The sequence below is a fragment of the Oncorhynchus nerka genome, linkage group LG24 (genome assembly GCF_034236695.1).
Source record: "Oncorhynchus nerka isolate Pitt River linkage group LG24, Oner_Uvic_2.0, whole genome shotgun sequence".
NCBI classification, from domain to species: Eukaryota; Metazoa; Chordata; class Actinopteri; order Salmoniformes; family Salmonidae; genus Oncorhynchus; species Oncorhynchus nerka.
The window spans coordinates 5692924-5714534 of record NC_088419.1 but is presented as its reverse complement, the minus strand read 5'-3'; the positions used below and the strand labels follow the sequence as shown (position 1 = coordinate 5714534).

At 51.6% G+C, this 21611-nt stretch overlaps 1 protein-coding gene across 1 annotated transcript in view; it reads right to left on the bottom strand.

Annotated features, from left to right (window-relative positions):
• LOC115109866 (neuronal acetylcholine receptor subunit alpha-2-like) overlaps window positions 1-21611 on the bottom strand; it is a 115026-nt gene that overhangs the window by 52682 nt on the left and 40733 nt on the right. The window contains exon 3 of the mRNA XM_065008567.1: window positions 2013-2057. Coding sequence (XP_064864639.1) covers window positions 2013-2057 — 45 coding nt within the window. The remainder of the gene's footprint in view (window positions 1-2012; window positions 2058-21611) is intronic.

Below are 21611 nucleotides of genomic sequence, written 5' to 3'. Positions count from 1 at the left end.
TCTAATGTGATAGACCATGTGACTGGACAGGAAGTAGACAGAACATCTAATGTGATAGACCATGTGACTGGACAGGAAATAGAAAGAACATCTAATGTGATAGACCATATGACTGGACAGGAAATAGAAAGAACATCTAATGTGATAGACCATATGACTGGACAGGAAATAGAAAGAACATCTAATGAGATAGACCATATGACTGGACAGGAAATAGACAGAACATCTAATGTGATAGACCATCTAATGAGACTGGACAGGAAATAGACAGAACATCTAATGTGATAGACCATATGACTGGACAGGAAATAGAAAGAACATCTAATGTGATAGACCATATGACTGGACAGGAAATAGAAAGAACATCTAATGAGATAGACCATATGACTGGACAGGAAATAGACAGAACATCCAATGTGATAGACCATATGACTTGACAGGAAATAGACAGAACATCTAATGAGATAGACCATATGACTTGACAGGAAATAGAAAGAACATCTAATGTGATAGACCATATGACTGGACAGGAAATAGAAAGAACATCTAATGAGATAGACCATATGACTGGACAGGAAATAGAAAGAACATCTAATGTGATAGACCATGTGACTGGACAGGAAGTAGACATAACATCTAATGTGATAGACCATGTGACTGGACAGGAAGTAGAAAGAACATCTAATGTGATAGACCATGTGACTGGACAGGAAGTAGACAGAACATCTAATGTGATATACCATGTGACTGGACAGGAAATAGAAAGAACATCTAATGTTATAGACCATATGACTGGACAGGAAGTAGAAAGAACATCTAATGTGATAGACCATATGACTGGACAGGAAGTAGAAAGAACATCTAATGTGATAGACCATATGACTGGACAGGAAATATAAAGAACATCTAATGTGATAGACCATATGACTGGACAGGAAATAGACAGAACATCTAATGTGATAGACCATGTGACTGTACAGGAAATAGAAAGAACATCTAATGTGATAGACCATATGACTGGACAGGAAATAGAAAGAACATCTAATGAGATAGACCATATGACTGGACAGGAAATAGACAGAACATCTAATGTGATAGACCATATGACTGGACAGGAAATAGACAGAACATCTAATGTGATAGACCATATGACTGGACAGGAAATAGAAAGAACATCTAATGTGATAGACCATATGACTGGACAGGAAATAGACAGAACATCTAATGTGATAGACCATGTGACTGGACAGGAAATAGAAAGAACATCTAATGAGATAGACCATATGACTGGACAGGAAACAGACCATATGACTCGACAGGAAACAGACCATATGACTGGACAGGAAATAGAAAGAACATCTAATGTGATAGACCATGTGACTGGACAGGAAATAGAAAGCATCAACTGAATGTTAAATGTGTTTCCTGTCAGGTATTTTAATTGGCTGTATTGTCTACTTGCTGAATGTTTGAAGTCTTGATTTGTGGTTGTTTGTTAACTTGTTAAACTGGTGTTGGACCCCAGGAAGATTAGCTAGCGTTACGGCGTTAGCTAATGGGGATCCTAATAAAAATTACACCTACTGAATGTCCTGAAACACCTCAGTCACATACATGCTACAGTATATATACTGAATGTCCTGAAACACCTCAGTCACACACATGCTACAGTATATATACTGAATGTCCTGAAACACATCAGTCACACACATGCTACAGTATATATACTGAATGTACTGAATCACCTCAGTCACACACATGCTACAGTATATATACTGAATGTACTGAAACACCTCAGCCACACACATGCTACAGTATATATACTGAATGTCCTGAAAACACCTCAGCCACACACATGCTACAGTATACTGAATGTACTGAATCCCACATGCTATATACTGAATGTACTGAATCACACATGCTCTATATACTGAATGGACCGAATCACACATGCTATATACACTGACTGGACTGATTCACACATGCTATATATTCTGAATGGCCTGAATCACCTGTTTCAGCCAGACGTTGGTGGTCATCATCTGATTCTTCTCGTCCTGCAGAAAGGGAAAGAAAAAAGGTAAACGAAAAACAGAGGAGGCAAAAGACTGAGAAATACAGAGAAATACAGGGGTAGAGGGAAATGCTGTATGTTTACACCAGGGCTCTCCAACCCTGTTCCTGGAGAGCTCCTGTCCTGTAGGTTTACACCAGGGCTCTCCAACCCTGTTCCTGGAGAGATACTGTCCTGTAGGTTTACACCAGGGCTCTCCAACCCTGTTCCTGGAGAGCTACTGTCCTGTAGGTTTACACCAGGGCTCTCCAACCCTGTTCCTGGAGAGCTACTGTCCTGTAGGTTTACACCAGGGCTCTCCAACCCTGTTCCTGGAGAGATACTGTCCTGTAGGTTTACACCTGGGCTCTCCAACCCTGTTCCTGGAGAGATACTGTCCTGTAGGTTTATACCAGGGCTCTCCAACCCTGTTCCTGGAGAGCTACTGTCCTGTAGGTTTACACCAGGGCTCTCCAACCCTGTTCCTGGAGAGCTACTGTCCTGTAGGTTTACACCAGGGCTCTCCAACCCTGTTCCTGGAGAGATACTGTCGTGTAGGTTTACACCAGGGCTCTCCAACCCTGTTCCTGGAGAGATACTGTCCTGTAGGTTTATACCAGGGCTCTCCAACCCTGTTCCTGGAGAGCTACTGTCCTGTAGGTTTACACCAGGGCTCTCCAACCCTGTTCCTGGAGAGCTACTGTCCTGTAGGTTTACACCAGGGCTCTCCAACCCTGTTCCTGGAGAGATACTGTCCTGTAGGTTTATACCAGGGCTCTCCAACCCTGTTCCTGGAGAGCTACTGTCCTGTAGGTTTACACCAGGGCTCTCCAACCCTGTTCCTCGAGAGCTACTGTCCTGTATGTTTACACCATGGCTCTCCAACCCTGTTCCTGGAGAGCTACTGTCCTGTAGGTTTACACCAGGGCTCTCCAACCCTGTTCCTGGAGAGATACTGTCCTGTAGGTTTACACCAGGGCTCTCCTACCCTGTTCCTGGAGAACTACTGTCCTGTAGGTTTACACCAGGGCTCTCCTACCCTGTTCCTGGAGAGATACTGTCCTGTAGGTTTACACCAGGGCTCTCCAACCCTGTTCCCGGAGAGCTACTGTCTTGTATGTTTACACCAGGGCTCTCCAACCCTGTTCCCGGAGAGCTACTGTCCTGTAGGTTTACACCAGGGCTTACACCAGGGCTCTCCAACCCCTGTTCCCCAACCCTGTTCCTCGAGAGCTACTGTCCTGTATGTTTACACCAGGCTCTCCAACCCTGTTCCTGGAGATACTGTCCTGTAGGTTTACACCAGGGCTCTCCAACCCTGTTCCTGGAGAGCTACTGTCCTGTAGGTTTACACCAGGGCTCTCCAACCCTGTTCCTGGAGAGCTACTGTCCTGTAGGTTTACACCAGGGCTCTCCAACCCTGTTCCTGGAGAGATACTGTCCTGTAGGTTTACACCAGGGCTCTCCAACCCTGTTCCCGGAGAGCTACTGTCTTGTATGTTTACACCAGGGCTCTCCAACCCTGTTCCCGGAGAGCTACTGTCCTGTATGTTTACACCAGGGCTCTCCAACCCTGTTCCTGGAGAACTACTGTCCTGTAGGTTTACACCAGGGCTCTCCAACCCTGTTCCTGGAGAGATACTGTCCTGTAGGTTTACACCAGGGCTCTCCAACCCTGTTCCTGGAGAGCTACTGTCCTGTAGGTTTACACCAGGGCTCTCCAACCCTGTTCCTGGAGAGCTACTGTCCTGTAGGTTTACACCAGGGCTCTCCAACCCTGTTCCTGGAGAGATACTGTCCTGTAGGTTTACACCAGGGCTCTCCAACCCTGTTCCTGGAGAGATACTGTCCTGTAGGTTTATACCAGGGCTCTCCAACCCTGTTCCTGGAGAGCTACTGTCCTGTAGGTTTACACCAGGGCTCTCCAACCCTGTTCCTGGAGAGCTACTGTCCTGTAGGTTTACACCAGGGCTCTCCAACCCTGTTCCTGGAGAGCTACTGTCCTGTAGGTTTACACCAGGGCTCTCCAACCCTGTTCCTGGAGAGATACTGTCCTGTAGGTTTACACCAGGGCTCTCCAACCCTGTTCCTGGAGAGCTACTGTCCTGTAGGTTTACACCAGGGCTCTCCAACCCTGTTCCTGGAGAGATACTGTCCTGTAGGTTTATACCAGGGCTCTCCAACCCTGTTCCTGGAGAGCTACTGTCCTGTAGGTTTACACCAGGGCTCTCCAACCCTGTTCCTGGAGAGCTACTGTCCTGTATGTTTACACCAGGGCTCTCCAACCCTGTTCCTGGAGAGCTACTGTCCTGTAGGTTTACACCAGGGCTCTCCAACCCTGTTCCTGGAGAGATACTGTCCTGTAGGTTTACACCAGGGCTCTCCAACCCTGTTCCTGGAGAGATACTGTCCTGTAGGTTTATACCAGGGCTCTCCAACCCTGTTCCTGGAGAGCTACTGTCCTGTAGGTTTACACCAGGGCTCTCCAACCCTGTTCCTGGAGAGCTACTGTCCTGTATGTTTACACCAGGGCTCTCCAACCCTGTTCCTGGAGAGCTACTGTCCTGTAGGTTTACACCAGGGCTCTCCAACCCTGTTCCTGGAGAGCTACTGTCCTGTAGGTTTACACCAGGGCTCTCCAACCCTGTTCCTGGAGAGCTACTGTCCTGTAGGTTTACACCAGGGCTCTCCAACCCTGTTCCTGGAGAGCTACTGTCCTGTAGGTTTACACCAGGGCTCTCCAACCCTGTTCCTGGAGAGCTACTGTCCTGTAGGTTTACACCAGGGCTCTCCAACCCTGTTCCTGGAGAGATACTGTCCTGTAGGTTTACACCAGGGATCTCCAACCCTGTTCCTGGAGAGATACTGTCCTGTAGGTTTACACCAGGGCTCTCCAACCCTGTTCCTGGAGAGATACTGTCCTGTAGGTTTACACCAGGGCTCTCCAACCCTGTTCCTGGAGAGATACTGTCCTGTAGGTTTATACCAGGGCTCTCCAACCCTGTTCCTGGAGAGCTACTGTCCTGTAGGTTTACACCAGGGCTCTCCAACCCTGTTCCTGGAGAGCTACTGTCCTGTATGTTTACACCATGGCTCTCCAACCCTGTTCCTGGAGAGCTACTGTCCTGTATGTTTACACCAGGGCTCTCCAACCCTGTTCCTGGAGAGCTACTGTCCTGTAGGTTTACACCAGGGCTCTCCTACCCTGTTCCTGGAGAACTACTGTCCTGTAGGTTTACACCAGGGCTCTCCTACCCTGTTCCTGGAGAGATACTGTCCTGTAGGTTTACACCAGGGCTCTCCAACCCTGTTCCCGGAGAGCTACTGTCTTGTATGTTTACACCAGGGCTCTCCAACCCTGTTCCCGGAGAACTACTGTCCTGTAGGTTTACACCAGGGCTCTCCAACCCTGTTCCCGGAGAGATACTGTCCTGTACGTTTACACCAGGGCTCTCCAACCCTGTTCCTGGAGAGCTACTGTCCTGTAGGTTTACACCAGGGCTCTCCAACCCTGTTCCTGGAGAGCTACTGTCCTGTAGGTTTACACCAGGGCTCTCCAACCCTGTTCCTGGAGAGCTACTGTCCTGTAGGTTTACACCAGGGCTCTCCAACCCTGTTCCTGGAGAGCTACTGTCCTGTAGGTTTATACCAGGGCTCTCCAACCCTGTTCCCGGAGAGCTACTGTCCTGTATGTTTACACCAGGGCTCTCCAACCCTGTTCCCGGAGAACTACTGTCCTGTAGGTTTACACCAGGGCTCTCCAACCCTGTTCCTGGAGAGATACTGTCCTGTACGTTTACACCAGGGCTCTCCAACCCTGTTCCTGGAGAGATACTGTCCTGTACGTTTACACCAGGGCTCTCCAACCCTGTTCCTGGAGAGCTACTGTCCTGTAGGTTTACACCAGGGCTCTCCAACCCTGTTCCTGGAGAGCTACTGTCCTGTAGGTTTATACCAGGGCTCTCCAACCCTGTTCCTGGAGAGCTACTGTCCTGTAGGTTTACACCAGGGCTCTCCAACCCTGTTCCCGAAGAACTACTGTCCTGTAGGTTTACACCAGGGCTCTCCAACCCTGTTCCTGGAGAGATACTGTCCTGTAGGTTTACACCAGGGCTCTCCAACCCTGTTCCTGGAGAGATACTGTCCTGTAGGTTTATACCAGGGCTCTCCAACCCTGTACCTGGAGAGCTACTGTCCTGTAGGTTTACACTAGGGCTCTCCAACCCTGTTCCTGGAGAGCTACTGTCCTGTAGGTTTACACCAGGGCTCTCCAACCCTGTTCCTGGAGAGATACTGTCCTGTAGGTTTACACCAGGGCTCTCCAACCCTGTTCCTGGAGAGCTACTGTCCTGTAGGTTTACACCAGGGCTCTCCAACCCTGTTCCTGGAGAGCTACTGTCCTGTAGGTTTACACCAGGGCTCTCCAACCCTGTTCCTGGAGAGATACTGTCCTGTAGGTTTTACACCAGGGCTCTCGAAACCTGTTCCTGAAGAGATACTGTCCTGTAGGTTTATACCAGGGCTCTCCAACCCTGTTCCTGGAGAGCTACTGTCCTGTAGGTTTACACCAGGGCTCTCCAACCCTGTTCCTGGGGAGCTACTGTCCTGTATGTTTACACCAGGGCTCTCCAACCCTGTTCCTGGAGAGCTACTGTCCTGTAGGTTTACACCAGGGCTCTCCAACCCTGTTCCTGGAGAGCTACTGTCCTGTAGGTTTACACCAGGGCTCTCCAACCCTGTTCCTGGAGAACTACTGTCCTGTAGGTTTACACCAAGGCTCTCCAACCCTGTTCCTGGAGAGATACTGTCCTGTACATTTACACCAGGGCTCTCCAACCCTGTTCCTGGAGAGGTACTGTCCTGTAGGTTTACACCAGGGCTCTCCAACCCTGTTCCTGGAGAGCTAATGTCCTGTAGGTTTATACCAGGGCTCTCCATCCCTGTTCCTGGAGAGCTACTGTCCTGTAGGTTTATACCAGGGCTCTCCAACCCTGTTCCTGGAGAGATACTGTCCTGTAGGTTTACACCAGGGCTCTCCAACCCTGTTCCTGGAGAGCTACTGTCCTGTAGGTTTACACCAGGGCTCTCCAACCCTGTTCCTGGAGAGCTACTGTCCTGTAGGTTTATACCAGGGCTCTCCAACCCTGTTCCTGGAGAGCTACTGTCCTGTAGGTTTATACCAGGGCTCTCCAACCCTGTTCCTGGAGAGATACTGTCCTGTAGGTTTACACCAGGGCTCTCCAACCCTGTTCCTGGAGAGCTACTGTCCTGTAGGTTTACACCAGGGCTCTCCAACCCTGTTCCTGGAGAGCTACTGTCCTGTAGGTTTACACCAGGGCTCTCCAACCATGTTCCTGGAGAGCTACTCTCCTGTAGGTTTATACCAGGGCTCTCCAACCCTGTTCCTGGAGAGATACTGTCCTGTAGGTTTACACCAGGGCTCTCCAACCCTGTTCCTGGAGAGCTACTGTCCTGTAGGTTTATACCAGGGCTCTCCAACCCTGTTCCTGGAGAGCTACTGTCCTGTAGGTTTATACCAGGGTTCTCCAACCCTGTTCCTGGAGAGCTACTGTCCTGTAGGTTTATACCAGGGCTCTCCAACCCTGTTCCTGGAGAACTACTGTCCTGTAGGTTTACACCAGGGCTCTCCAACCCTGTTCCTGGAGAGCTCCTGTCCTGTAGGTTTACACCAGGGCTCTCCAACCCTGTTCCTGGAGAGCTACTGTCCTGTAGGTTTATACCAGGGCTCTCCATCCCTGTTCCTGTAGAGCTACTGTCCTGTAGGTTTATACCAGGGCTCTCCAACCCTGTTCCTGGAGAGATACTGTCCTGTAGGTTTACACCAGGGCTCTCCAACCCTGTTCCTGGAGAGCTACTGTCCTGTAGGTTTACACCAGGGCTCTCCAACCCTGTTCCTGGAGAGCTACTGTCCTGTAGGTTTACACCAGGGCTCTCCAACCCTGTTCCTGGAGAGCTACTGTCCTGTAGGTTTACACCAGGGCTCTCCAACCCTGTTCTTGGAGAGCTACTGTCCTGTAGGTTTATACCAGGGCTCTCCAACCCTGTTCCTGGAGAGCTACTGTCCTGTAGGTTTATACCAGGGTTCTCCAACCCTGTTCCTGGAGAGCTACTGTCCTGTAGGTTTATACCAGGGCTCTCCAACCCTGTTCCTGGAGAACTACTGTCCTGTAGGTTTACACCAGGGCTCTCCAACCCTGTTCCTGGAGAGCTACTGTCCTGTAGGTTTATACCAGGGCTCTCCAACCCTGTTCCCGGAGAGCTACTGTCCTGTATGTTTACACCAGGGCTCTCCAACCCTGTTCCCGGAGAACTACTGTCCTGTAGGTTTACACCAGGGCTCTCCAACCCTGTTCCTGGAGAGATACTGTCCTGTACGTTTACACCAGGGCTCTCCATCCCTGTTCCTGGAGAGATACTGTCCTGTACGTTTACACCAGGGCTCTCCAACCCTGTTCCTGGAGAGCTACTGTCCTGTAGGTTTACACCAGGGCTCTCCAACCCTGTTCCTGGAGAGCTACTGTCCTGTAGGTTTATACCAGGGCTCTCCAACCCTGTTCCCGGAGAGCTACTGTCCTGTATGTTTACACCAGGGCTCTCCAACCCTGTTCCCGAAGAACTACTGTCCTGTATGTTTACACCAGGGCTCTCCAACCCTGTTCCTGGAGAGATACTGTCCTGTACGTTTACACCAGGGCTCTCCAACCCTGTTCCTGGAGAGCTACTGTCCTGTAGGTTTACACCAGGGCTGTCCAACCCTGTTCCTGGAGAGCTACTGTCCTGTAGGTTTATACCAGGGCTCTCCAACCCTGTTCCTGGAGAGCTACTGTCCTGTAGGTTTATACCAGGGCTCCCCAACCCTGTTCCTGGAGAGATACTGTCCTGTAGGTTTACACCAGGGCTCTCCAACCCTGTTCCTGGAGAGCTACTGTCCTGTAGGTTTACACCAGGGCTCTCCAACCCTGTTCCTGGAGAGATACTGTCCTGTAGGTTTACACCAGGGCTCTCCAACCCTGTTCCTGGAGAGATACTGTCCTGTAGGTTTATACCAGGGCTCTCCAACCCTGTTCCTGGAGAGCTACTGTCCTGTAGGTTTACACTAGGGCTCTCAACCCTGTTCCTGGAGAGCTACTGTCCTGTAGGTTTACACCAGGGCTCTCCAACCCTGTTCCTGGAGAGCTACTGTCCTGTAGGTTTACACCAGGGCTCTCCAACCCTGTTCCTGGAGAGCTACTGTCCTGTAGGTTTACACCAGGGCTCTCCAACCCTGTTCCTGGAGAGCTACTGTCCTGTAGGTTTACACCAGGGCTCTCCAACCCTGTTCCTGGAGAGCTACTGTCCTGTAGGTTTATACCAGGGCTCTCCAACCCTGTTCCTGGAGAGCTACTGTCCTGTAGGTTTATACCAGGGCTCTCCAACCCTGTTCCTGGAGAGATACTGTCCTGTAGGTTTACACCAGGGCTCTCCAACCCTGTTCCTGGAGAGCTACTGTCCTGTAGGTTTACACCAGGGCTCTCCAACCCTGTTCCTGGAGAGCTACTGTCCTGTAGGTTTATACCAGGGCTCTCCAACCCTGTTCCTGGAGAGATACTGTCCTGTAGGTTTACACCAGGGCTCTCCTACTTTGTTCCTGGAGAACTACTGTCCTGTAGGTTTACACCAGGGCTCTCCTACCCTGTTCCTGGAGAGATACTGTCCTTTAGGTTTACACCAGGGCTCTCCAACCCTGTTCCTGGAGAGCTACTGTCCTGTATGTTTACACCAGGGCTCTCCAACCCTGTTCCTGGAGAACTACTGTCCTGTAGGTTTACACCAAGGCTCTCCAACCCTGTTCCTGGAGAGATACTGTCCTGTACGTTTACACCAGGGCTCTCCAACCCTGTTCCTGGAGAGGTACTGTCCTGTAGGTTTACACCAGGGCTCTCCAACCCTGTTCCTGGAGAGCTACTGTCCTGTAGGTTTATACCAGGGCTCTCCATCCCTGTTCCTGGAGAGCTACTGTCCTGTAGGTTTATACCAGGGCTCTCCAACCCTGTTCCTGGAGAGATACTGTCCTGTAGGTTTACACCAGGGCTCTCCAACCCTGTTCCTTGAGAGCTACTGTCCTGTAGGTTTACACCAGGGCTCTCCAACCCTGTTCCTGGAGAGCTACTGTCCTGTAGGTTTATACCAGGGCTCTCCAACCCTGTTCCTGGAGAGATACTGTCCTGTAGGTTTACACCAGGGCTCTCCTACTTTGTTCCTGGAGAACTACTGTCCTGTAGGTTTACACCAGGGCTCTCCATCCCTGTTCCTGGAGAGCTACTGTCCTGTAGGTTTATACCAGGGCTCTCCAACCCTGTTCCTGGAGAGATACTGTCCTGTAGGTTTACACCAGGGCTCTCCAACCCTGTTCCTTGAGAGCTACTGTCCTGTAGGTTTACACCAGGGCCTCCAACCCTGTTCCTGGAGAGCTACTCTCCTGTAGGTTTATACCAGGGCTCTCCAACCCTGTTCCTGGAGAGATACTGTCCTGTAGGTTTACACCAGGGCTCTCCTACTTTGTTCCTGGAGAACTACTGTCCTGTAGGTTTACACCAGGGCTCTCCTACCCTGTTCCTGGAGAGATACTGTCCTGTAGGTTTACACCAGGGCTCTCCAACCCTGTTCCGGGAGAGCTACTGTCTTGTATGTTTACACCAGGGCTCTCCAACCCTGTTCCTGGAGAGCTACTGTCCTGTATGTTTACACCAGGGCTCTCCAACCCTGTTCCTGGAGAACTACTGTCCTGTAGGTTTACACCAAGGCTCTCCAACCCTGTTCCTGGAGAGATACTGTCCTGTACGTTTACACCAGGGCTCTCCAACCCTGTTCCTGGAGAGGTACTGTCCTGTAGGTTTACACCAGGGCTCTCCAACCCTGTTCCTGGAGAGCTACTGTCCTGTAGGTTTATACCAGGGCTCTCCATCCCTGTTCCTGGAGAGCTACTGTCCTGTAGGTTTATACCAGGGCTCTCCAACCCTGTTCCTGGAGAGATACTGTCCTGTAGGTTTACACCAGGGCTCTCCAACCCTGTTCCTTGAGAGCTACTGTCCTGTAGGTTTACACCAGGGCTCTCCAACCCTGTTCCTGGAGAGCTACTCTCCTGTAGGTTTATACCAGGGCTCTCCAACCCTGTTCCTGGAGAGGTACTGTCCTGTAGGTTTACACCAGGGCTCTCCAACCCTGTTCCTGGAGAGCTACTCTCCTGTAGGTTTATACCAGGGCTCTCCAACCCTGTTCCTGGAGAGATACTGTCCTGTAGGTTTACACCAGGGCTCTCCTACTTTGTTCCTGGAGAGCTACTGTCCTGTATGTTTACACCAGGGCTCTCCAACCCTGTTCCCGGAGAACTACTGTCCTGTAGGTTTACACCAGGGCTCTCCAACCCTGTTCCTGGAGAGATACTGTCCTGTACGTTTACACCAGGGCTCTCCATCCCTGTTCCTGGAGAGATACTGTCCTGTACGTTTACACCAGGGCTCTCCAACCCTGTTCCTGGAGAGCTACTGTCCTGTAGGTTTACACCAGGGCTCTCCAACCCTGTTCCTGGAGAGCTACTGTCCTGTAGGTTTATACCAGGGCTCTCCAACCCTGTTCCCGGAGAGCTACTGTCCTGTATGTTTACACCAGGGCTCTCCAACCCTGTTCCCGAAGAACTACTGTCCTGTAGGTTTACACCAGGGCTCTCCAACCCTGTTCCTGGAGAGATACTGTCCTGTAGGTTTACACCAGGGCTCTCCAACCCTGTTCCTGGAGAGCTACTGTCCTGTAGGTTTACACCAGGGCTGTCCAACCCTGTTCCTGGAGAGCTACTGTCCTGTAGGTTTATACCAGGGCTCTCCAACCCTGTTCCTGGAGAGCTACTGTCCTGTAGGTTTATACCAGGGCTCTCCAACCCTGTTCCTGGAGAGATACTGTCCTGTAGGTTTACACCAGGGCTCTCCAACCCTGTTCCTGGAGAGCTACTGTCCTGTAGGTTTACACCAGGGCTCTCCAACCCTGTTCCTGGAGAGATACTGTCCTGTAGGTTTACACCAGGGCTCTCCAACCCTGTTCCTGGAGAGATACTGTCCTGTAGGTTTATACCAGGGCTCTCCAACCCTGTTCCTGGAGAGCTACTGTCCTGTAGGTTTACACTAGGGCTCTCCAACCCTGTTCCTGGAGAGCTACTGTCCTGTAGGTTTACACCAGGGCTCTCCAACCCTGTTCCTGGAGAGCTACTGTCCTGTAGGTTTACACCAGGGCTCTCCAACCCTGTTCCTGGAGAGCTACTGTCCTGTAGGTTTACACCAGGGCTCTCCAACCCTGTTCCTGGAGAGCTACTGTCCTGTAGGTTTACACCAGGGCTCTCCAACCCTGTTCCTGGAGAGCTACTGTCCTGTAGGTTTACACCAGGGCTCTCCAACCCTGTTCCTGGAGAGCTACTGTCCTGTAGGTTTATACCAGGGCTCTCCATCCCTGTTCCTGGAGAGCTACTGTCCTGTAGGTTTATACCAGGGCTCTCCAACCCTGTTCCTGGAGAGATACTGTCCTGTAGGTTTACACCAGGGCTCTCCAACCCTGTTCCTTGAGAGCTACTGTCCTGTAGGTTTACACCAGGGCTCTCCAACCCTGTTCCTGGAGAGCTACTCTCCTGTAGGTTTATACCAGGGCTCTCCAACCCTGTTCCTGGAGAGATACTGTCCTGTAGGTTTACACCAGGGCTCTCCTACTTTGTTCCTGGAGAACTACTGTCCTGTAGGTTTACACCAGGGCTCTCCTACCCTGTTCCTGGAGAGATACTGTCCTTTAGGTTTACACCAGGGCTCTCCAACCCTGTTCCTGGAGAACTACTGTCCTGTAGGTTTACACCAAGGCTCTCCAACCCTGTTCCTGGAGAGATACTGTCCTGTAGGTTTACACCAGGGCTCTCCAACCCTGTTCCTGGAGAGGTACTGTCCTGTAGGTTTACACCAGGGCTCTCCAACCCTGTTCCTGGAGAGCTACTGTCCTGTAGGTTTATACCAGGGCTCTCCATCCCTGTTCCTGGAGAGCTACTGTCCTGTAGGTTTATACCAGGGCTCTCCAACCCTGTTCCTGGAGAGATACTGTCCTGTAGGTTTACACCAGGGCTCTCCAACCCTGTTCCTGGAGAGCTACTGTCCTGTAGGTTTACACCAGGGCTCTCCAACCCTGTTCCTGGAGAGCTACTGTCCTGTAGGTTTATACCAGGGCTCTCCAACCCTGTTCCTGGAGAGATACTGTCCTGTAGGTTTACACCAGGGCTCTCCAACCCTGTTCCTGGAGAGCTACTGTCCTGTAGGTTTACACCAGGGCTCTCCAACCCTGTTCCTGGAGAGCTACTCTCCTGTAGGTTTATACCAGGGCTCTCCAACCCTGTTCCTGGAGAGCTACTGTCCTGTAGGTTTACACCAGGGCTCTCCAACCCTTGTTCCTGGAGAGCTACTGTCCTGTAGGTTTACACCAGGGCTCTCCAACCCTGTTCCTGGAGAGATACTGTCCTGTAGGTTTACACCAGGGCTCTCCTACCCTGTTCCTGTAGGTTTACACCAGGGCTACCCTGTTCCTGGAGAGATACTGTCCTGTAGGTTTACACCAGGGCTCTCCAACCCTGTTCCTGGAGAGCTACTGTCTTGTAGGTTTACACCAGGGCTCTCCAACCCTGTTCCTGGAGAGCTACTGTCCTGTATGTTTACACCAGGGCTCTCCAACCCTGTTCCTGGAGAACTACTGTCCTGTAGGTTTACACCAAGGCTCTCCAACCCTGTTCCTGGAGAGATACTGTCCTGTACGTTTACACCAGGGCTCTCCAACCCTGTTCCTGGAGAGGTACTGTCCTGTAGGTTTACACCAGGGCTCTCCAACCCTGTTCCTGGAGAGCTACTGTCCTGTAGGTTTATACCAGGGCTCTCCATCCCTGTTCCTGGAGAGCTACTGTCCTGTAGGTTTATACCAGGGCTCTCCAACCCTGTTCCTGGAGAGATACTGTCCTGTAGGTTTACACCAGGGCTCTCCAACCCTGTTCCTTGAGAGCTACTGTCCTGTAGGTTTACACCAGGGCTCTCCAACCCTGTTCCTGGAGAGCTACTCTCCTGTAGGTTTATACCAGGGCTCTCCAACCCTGTTCCTGGAGAGATACTGTCCTGTAGGTTTACACCAGGGCTCTCCTACTTTGTTCCTGGAGAGATACTGTCCTGTACGTTTACACCAGGGCTCTCCAACCCTGTTCCTGGAGAGGTACTGTCCTGTAGGTTTACACCAGGGCTCTCCAACCCTGTTCCTGGAGAGCTACTGTCCTGTAGGTTTATACCAGGGCTCTCCATCCCTGTTCCTGGAGAGCTACTGTCCTGTAGGTTTATACCAGGGCTCTCCAACCCTGTTCCTGGAGAGATACTGTCCTGTAGGTTTACACCAGGGCTCTCCAACCCTGTTCCTGGAGAGCTACTGTCCTGTAGGTTTACACCAGGGCTCTCCAACCCTGTTCCTGGAGAGCTACTCTCCTGTAGGTTTATACCAGGGCTCTCCAACCCTGTTCCTGGAGAGATACTGTCCTGTAGGTTTACACCAGGGCTCTCCTACTTTGTTCCTGGAGAACTACTGTCCTGTAGGTTTACACCAGGGCTCTCCATCCCTGTTCCTGGAGAGCTACTGTCCTGTAGGTTTATACCAGGGCTCTCCAACCCTGTTCCTGGAGAGATACTGTCCTGTAGGTTTACACCAGGGCTCTCCAACCCTGTTCCTTGAGAGCTACTGTCCTGTAGGTTTACACCAGGGCTCTCCAACCCTGTTCCTGGAGAGCTACTCTCCTGTAGGTTTATACCAGGGCTCTCCAACCCTGTTCCTGGAGAGATACTGTCCTGTAGGTTTACACCAGGGCTCTCCAACCCTGTTCCTGGAGAGCTACTGTCCTGTAGGTTTATACCAGGGCTCTCCAACCCTGTTCCTGGAGAGCTACTGTCCTGTAGGTTTATACCAGGGCTCTCCAACCCTGTTCCTGGAGAGCTACTGTCCTGTAGGTTTACACCAGGGCTCTCCAACCCTGTTCCTGGAGAGCTACTCTCCTGTAGGTTTATACCAGGGCTCTCCAACCCTGTTCCTGGAGAGATACTGTCCTGTAGGTTTACACCAGGGCTCTCCTACTTTGTTCCTGGAGAACTACTGTCCTGTAGGTTTACACCAGGGCTCTCCTACCCTGTTCCTGGAGAGATACTGTCCTGTAGGTTTACACCAGGGCTCTCCAACCCTGTTCCGGGAGAGCTACTGTCTTGTATGTTTACACCAGGGCTCTCCAACCCTGTTCCTGGAGAGCTACTGTCCTGTATGTTTACACCAGGGCTCTCCAACCCTGTTCCTGGAGAACTACTGTCCTGTAGGTTTACACCAGGGCTCTCCAACCCTGTTCCTGGAGAGATACTGTCCTGTACGTTTACACCAGGGCTCTCCAACCCTGTTCCTGGAGAGGTACTGTCCTGTAGGTTTACACCAGGGCTCTCCAACCCTGTTCCTGGAGAGCTACTGTCCTGTAGGTTTATACCAGGGCTCTCCATCCCTGTTCCTGGAGAGCTACTGTCCTGTAGGTTTATACCAGGGCTCTCCAACCCTGTTCCTGGAGAGATACTGTCCTGTAGGTTTACACCAGGGCTCTCCAACCCTGTTCCTTGAGAGCTACTGTCCTGTAGGTTTACACCAGGGCTCTCCAACCCTGTTCCTGGAGAGCTACTCTCCTGTAGGTTTATACCAGGGCTCTCCAACCCTGTTCCTGGAGAGATACTGTCCTGTAGGTTTACACCAGGGCTCTCCTACCCTTGTTCCTGGAGAACTACTGTCCTGTAGGTTTACACCAGGGCTCTCCTACCCTGTTCCTGGAGAGATACTGTCCTGTAGGTTTACACCAGGGCTCTCCAACCCTGTTCCGGGAGAGCTACTGTCTTGTATGTTTACACCAGGGCTCTCCAACCCTGTTCCTGGAGAGCTACTGTCCTGTATGTTTACACCAGGGCTCTCCAACCCTGTTCCTGGAGAACTACTGTCCTGTAGGTTTACACCAAGGCTCTCCAACCCTGTTCCTGGAGAGATACTGTCCTGTACGTTTACACCAGGGCTCTCCAACCCTGTTCCTGGAGAGGTACTGTCCTGTAGGTTTACACCAGGGCTCTCCAACCCTGTTCCTGGAGAGCTACTGTCCTGTAGGTTTATACCAGGGCTCTCCAACCCTGTTCCTGGAGAGCTACTGTCCTGTAGGTTTATACCAGGGCTCTCCAACCCTGTTCCTGGAGAGATACTGTCCTGTAGGTTTACACCAGGGCTCTCCAACCCTGTTCCTGGAGAGCTACTGTCCTGTAGGTTTACACCAGGGCTCTCCAACCCTGTTCCTGGAGAGCTACTGTCCTGTAGGTTTATACCAGGGCTCTCCAACCCTGTTCCTGGAGAGATACTGTCCTGTAGGTTTACACAGGGCTCTCCAACCCTGTTCCTGGAGAGCTACTGTCCTGTAGGTTTATACCAGGGCTCTCCAACCCTGTTCCTGGAGAGCTACTGTCCTGTAGGTTTATACCAGGGCTCTCCAACCCTGTTCCTGGAGAGATACTGTCCTGTAGGTTTACACCAGGGCTCTCCAACCCTGTTCCTTGAGAGCTACTGTCCTGTAGGTTTACACCAGGGCTCTCCAACCCTGTTCCTGGAGAGCTACTCTCCTGTAGGTTTATACCAGGGCTCTCCAACCCTGTTCCTGGAGAGATACTGTCCTGTAGGTTTACACCAGGGCTCTCCTACTTTGTTCCTGGAGAACTACTGTCCTGTAGGTTTACACCAGGGCTCTCCTACCCTGTTCCTGGAGAGATACTGTCCTGTAGGTTTTACACAGGGCTCTCCAACCCTGTTCCGGGAGAGCTACTGTCTTGTATGTTTACACCAGGGCTCTCCAACCCTGTTCCTGGAGAGCTACTGTCCTGTATGTTTACACCAGGGCTCTCCAACCCTGTTCCTGGAGAACTACTGTCCTGTAGGTTTACACCAAGGCTCTCCAACCCTGTTCCTGGAGAGATACTGTCCTGTACGTTTACACCAGGGCTCTCCAACCCTGTTCCTGGAGAGGTACTGTCCTGTAGGTTTACACCAGGGCTCTCCAACCCTGTTCCTGGAGAGCTACTGTCCTGTAGGTTTATACCAGGGCTCTCCATCCCTGTTCCTGGAGAGCTACTGTCCTGTAGGTTTATACCAGGGCTCTCCAACCCTGTTCCTGGAGAGATACTGTCCTGTAGGTTTACACCAGGGCTCTCCAACCCTGTTCCTTGAGAGCTACTGTCCTGTAGGTTTACACCAGGGCTCTCCAACCCTGTTCCTGGAGAGCTACTCTCCTGTAGGTTTATACCAGGGCTCTCCAACCCTGTTCCTGGAGAGATACTGTCCTGTAGGTTTACACCAGGGCTCTCCAACCCTGTTCCTGGAGAGCTACTGTCCTGTAGGTTTATACCAGGGCTCTCCAACCCTGTTCCTGGAGAGCTACTGTCCTGTAGGTTTATACCAGGGTTCTCCAACCCTGTTCCTGGAGAGCTACTGTCCTGTAGGTTTATACCAGGGCTCTCCAACCCTGTTCCTGGAGAACTACTGTCCTGTAGGTTTACACCAGGGCTCTCCAACCCTGTTCCTGGAGAGCTCCTGTCCTGTAGGTTTACACCAGGGCTCTCCAACCCTGTTCCTGGAGAGCTACTGTCCTGTAGGTTTATACCAGGGCTCTCCAACCCTGTTCCTGGAGAGCTACTGTCCTGTAGGTTTATACCAGGGCTCTCCAACCCTGTTCCTGGAGAGATACTGTCCTGTAGGTTTATACCAGGGCTCTCCATCCCTGTTCCTGGAGAGCTACTGTCCTGTAGGTTTATACCAGGGCTCTCCAACCCTGTTCCTGGAGAGATACTGTCCTGTAGGTTTACACCAGGAATCTCCAACCCTGTTCCTGGAGAGCTACTGTCCTGTAGGTTTACACCAGGGCTCTCCAACCCTGTTCTTGGAGAGCTACTGTCCTGTAGGTTTATACCAGGGCTCTCCAACCCTGTTCCTGGAGAGCTACTGTCCTGTAGGTTTATACCAGGGTTCTCCAACCCTGTTCCTGGAGAGCTACTGTCCTGTAGGTTTATACCAGGGCTCTCAACCCTGTTCCTGGAGAACTACTGTCCTGTAGGTTTACACCAGGGCTCTCCAACCCTGTTCCTGGAGAGCTACTGTCCTGTAGGTTTATACCAGGGCTCTCCAACCCTGTTCCTGGAGAACTACTGTCCTGTAGGTTTACACCAGGGCTCTCCAACCCTGTTCCTGGAGAGCTACTGTCCTGTAGGTTTATACCAGGGCTCTCCAACCCTGTTCCTTGGAGAGCTACTGTCCTGTAGGTTTATACCAGGGCTCTCCAACCCTGTTCCTGGAGAGCTACTGTCCTGTAGGTTTATACCAGGGTTCTCCAACCCTGTTCCTGGAGAGCTACTGTCCTGTAGGTTTATACCAGGGCTCCCAACCCTGTTCCTGGAGAACTACTGTCCTGTAGGTTTACACCAGGGCTCTCCAACCCTGTTCCTGGAGAGCTACTGTCCTGTAGGTTTATACCAGGGCTCTCAACCCTGTTCCTGGAGAACTACTGTCCTGTAGGTTTACACAGGGCTCTCCAACCCTGTTCCTGGAGAGCTACTGTCCTGTAGGTTTATACCAGGGCTCTCCAACCCTGTTCCTGGAGAGATACTGTCCTGTAGGTTTATACCAGGGCTCTCCAACCCTGTTCCTGGAGAGCTACTGTCCTGTAGGTTTACACCAGGGCTCTCCAACCCTGTTCCTGGAGAGCTACTGTCCTGTAGGTTTACACCAGGGCTCTCCAACCCTGTTCCTGGAGAGCTACTGTCCTGTAGGTTTACACCAGGGCTCTCCAACCCTGTTCCTGGAGAGCTACTGTCCTGTAGGTTTATACCAGGGCTCTCCAACCCTGTTCCTGGAGAGCTACTGTCCTGTAGGTTTACACCAGGGCTCTCCAACCCTGTTCCTGGAGAGCTACTGTCCTGTAGGTTTATACCAGGGTTCTCCAACCCTGTTCCTGGAGAACTACTGTCCTGTAGGTTTATACTAGGCTCTCCAACCCTGTTCCTGGAGAGCTACTGTCCTGTAGGTTTACACCAGGGCTCTCCAACCCTGTTCCTGGAGAGCTACTGTCCTGTAGGTTTACACCAGGGCTCTCCAACCCTGTTCCTGGAGAGCTACTGTCCTGTAGGTTTATACCAGGGCTCTCCATCCCTGTTCCTGGAGAGCTACTGTCCTGTAGGTTTATACCAGGGCTCTCCAACCCTGTTCCTGGAGAGATACTGTCCTGTAGGTTTATACCAGGGTTCTCCAACCCTGTTCCTGGAGAGCTACTGTCCTGTAGGTTTACACCAGGGCTCTCCAACCCTGTTCCTGGAGAGCTACTGTCCTGTAGGTTTACACCAGGGCTCTCCAACCCTGTTCCTGGAGAGCTACTGTCCTGTAGGTTTATACCAGGGCTCTCCAACCCTGTTCCTGGAGAACTACTGTCCTGTAGGTTTACACCAGGGCTCTCAACCCTGTTCCTGGAGAGCTACTGTCCTGTAGGTTTATACCAGGGCTCTCCAACCCTGTTCCTGGAGAGATACTGTCCTGTAGGTTTATACCAGGGCTCTCCAACCCTGTTCCTGGAGAGCTACTGTCCTGTAGGTTTACACCAGGGCTCTCCAACCCTGTTCCTGGAGAGCTACTGTCCTGTAGGTTTACACCAGGGCTCTCCAACCCTGTTCCTGGAGAGCTACTGTCCTGTAGGTTTATACCAGGGTTCTCCAACCCTGTTCCTGGAGAGCTACTGTCCTGTAGGTTTATACCAGGGCTCTCCAACCCTGTTCCTGGAGAACTACTGTCCTGTAGGTTTACACCAGGGCTCTCCAACCCTGTTCCTGGAGAGCTACTGTCCTGTAGGTTTATACCAGGGCTCTCCAACCCTGTTCCTGGAGAACTACTGTCCTGTAGGTTTACACCAGGGCTCTCCAACCCTGTTCCTGGAGAGCTACTGTCCTGTAGGTTTATACCAGGGCTCTCTAACCCTGTTTTTGGAGAGCTACTGTCCTGTAGGTTTATACCAGGGCTCTCCAACCCTGTTCCTGGAGAGCTACTGTCCTGTAGGTTTATACCAGGGTTCTCCAACCCTGTTCCTGGAGAGCTACTGTCCTGTAGGTTTATACCAGGGCTCCCCAACCCTGTTCCTGGAGAACTACTGTCCTGTAGGTTTACACCAGGGCTCTCCAACCCTGTTCCTGGAGAGCTACTGTCCTGTAGGTTTATACCAGGGCTCTCCAACCCTGTTCCTGGAGAACTACTGTCCTGTAGGTTTACACCAGGGCTCTCCAACCCTGTTCCTGGAGAGCTACTGTCCTGTAGGTTTATACCAGGGCTCTCCAACCCTGTTCCTGGAGAGATACTGTCCTGTAGGTTTATACCAGGGCTCTCCAACCCTGTTCCTGGAGAGCTACTGTCCTGTAGGTTTACACCAGGGCTCTCCAACCCTGTTCCTGGAGAGCTACTGTCCTGTAGGTTTACACCAGGGCTCTCCAACCCTGTTCCTGGAGAGCTACTGTCCTGTAGGTTTACACCAGGGCTCTCCAACCCTGTTCCTGGAGAGCTACTGTCCTGTAGGTTTATACCAGGGCTCTCAACCCTGTTCCTGGAGAGCTACTGTCCTGTAGGTTTACACCAGGGCTCTCCAACCCTGTTCCTGGAGAGCTACTGTCCTGTAGGTTTATACCAGGGTTCTCCAACCCTGTTCCTGGAGAACTACTGTCCTGTAGGTTTATACTAGCCTCCAACCCTGTTCCTGGAGGCTACTGTCCTGTATTTACACCAGGGCTCTCCAACCCTGTTCCTGGAGAGCTACTGTCCTGTAGGTTTACACCAGGGCTCTCCAACCCTGTTCCTGGAGAGCTACTGTCCTGTAGGTTTATACCAGGGCTCTCCATCCCTGTTCCTGGAGAGCTACTGTCCTGTAGGTTTATACCAGGGCTCTCCAACCCTGTTCCTGGAGAGATACTGTCCTGTAGGTTTATACCAGGGTTCTCCAACCCTGTTCCTGGAGAGCTACTGTCCTGTAGGTTTATACCAGGGCTCCCCAACCCTGTTCCTGGAGAACTACTGTCCTGTAGGTTTACACAAGGGCTCTCCAACCCTGTTCCTGGAGAGCTACTGTCCTGTAGGTTTATACCAGGGCTCTCCAACCCTGTTCCTGGAGAACTACTGTCCTGTAGGTTTACACCAGGGCTCTCCAACCCTGTTCCTGGAGAGCTACTGTCCTGTAGGTTTATACCAGGGCTCTCCAACCCTGTTCCTGGAGAGATACTGTCCTGTAGGTTTATACCAGGGCTCTCCAACCCTGTTCCTGGAGAGCTACTGTCCTGTAGGTTTACACCAGGGCTCTCCAACCCTGTTCCTGGAGAGCTACTGTCCTGTAGGTTTACACCAGGGCTCTCCAACCCTGTTCCTGGAGAGC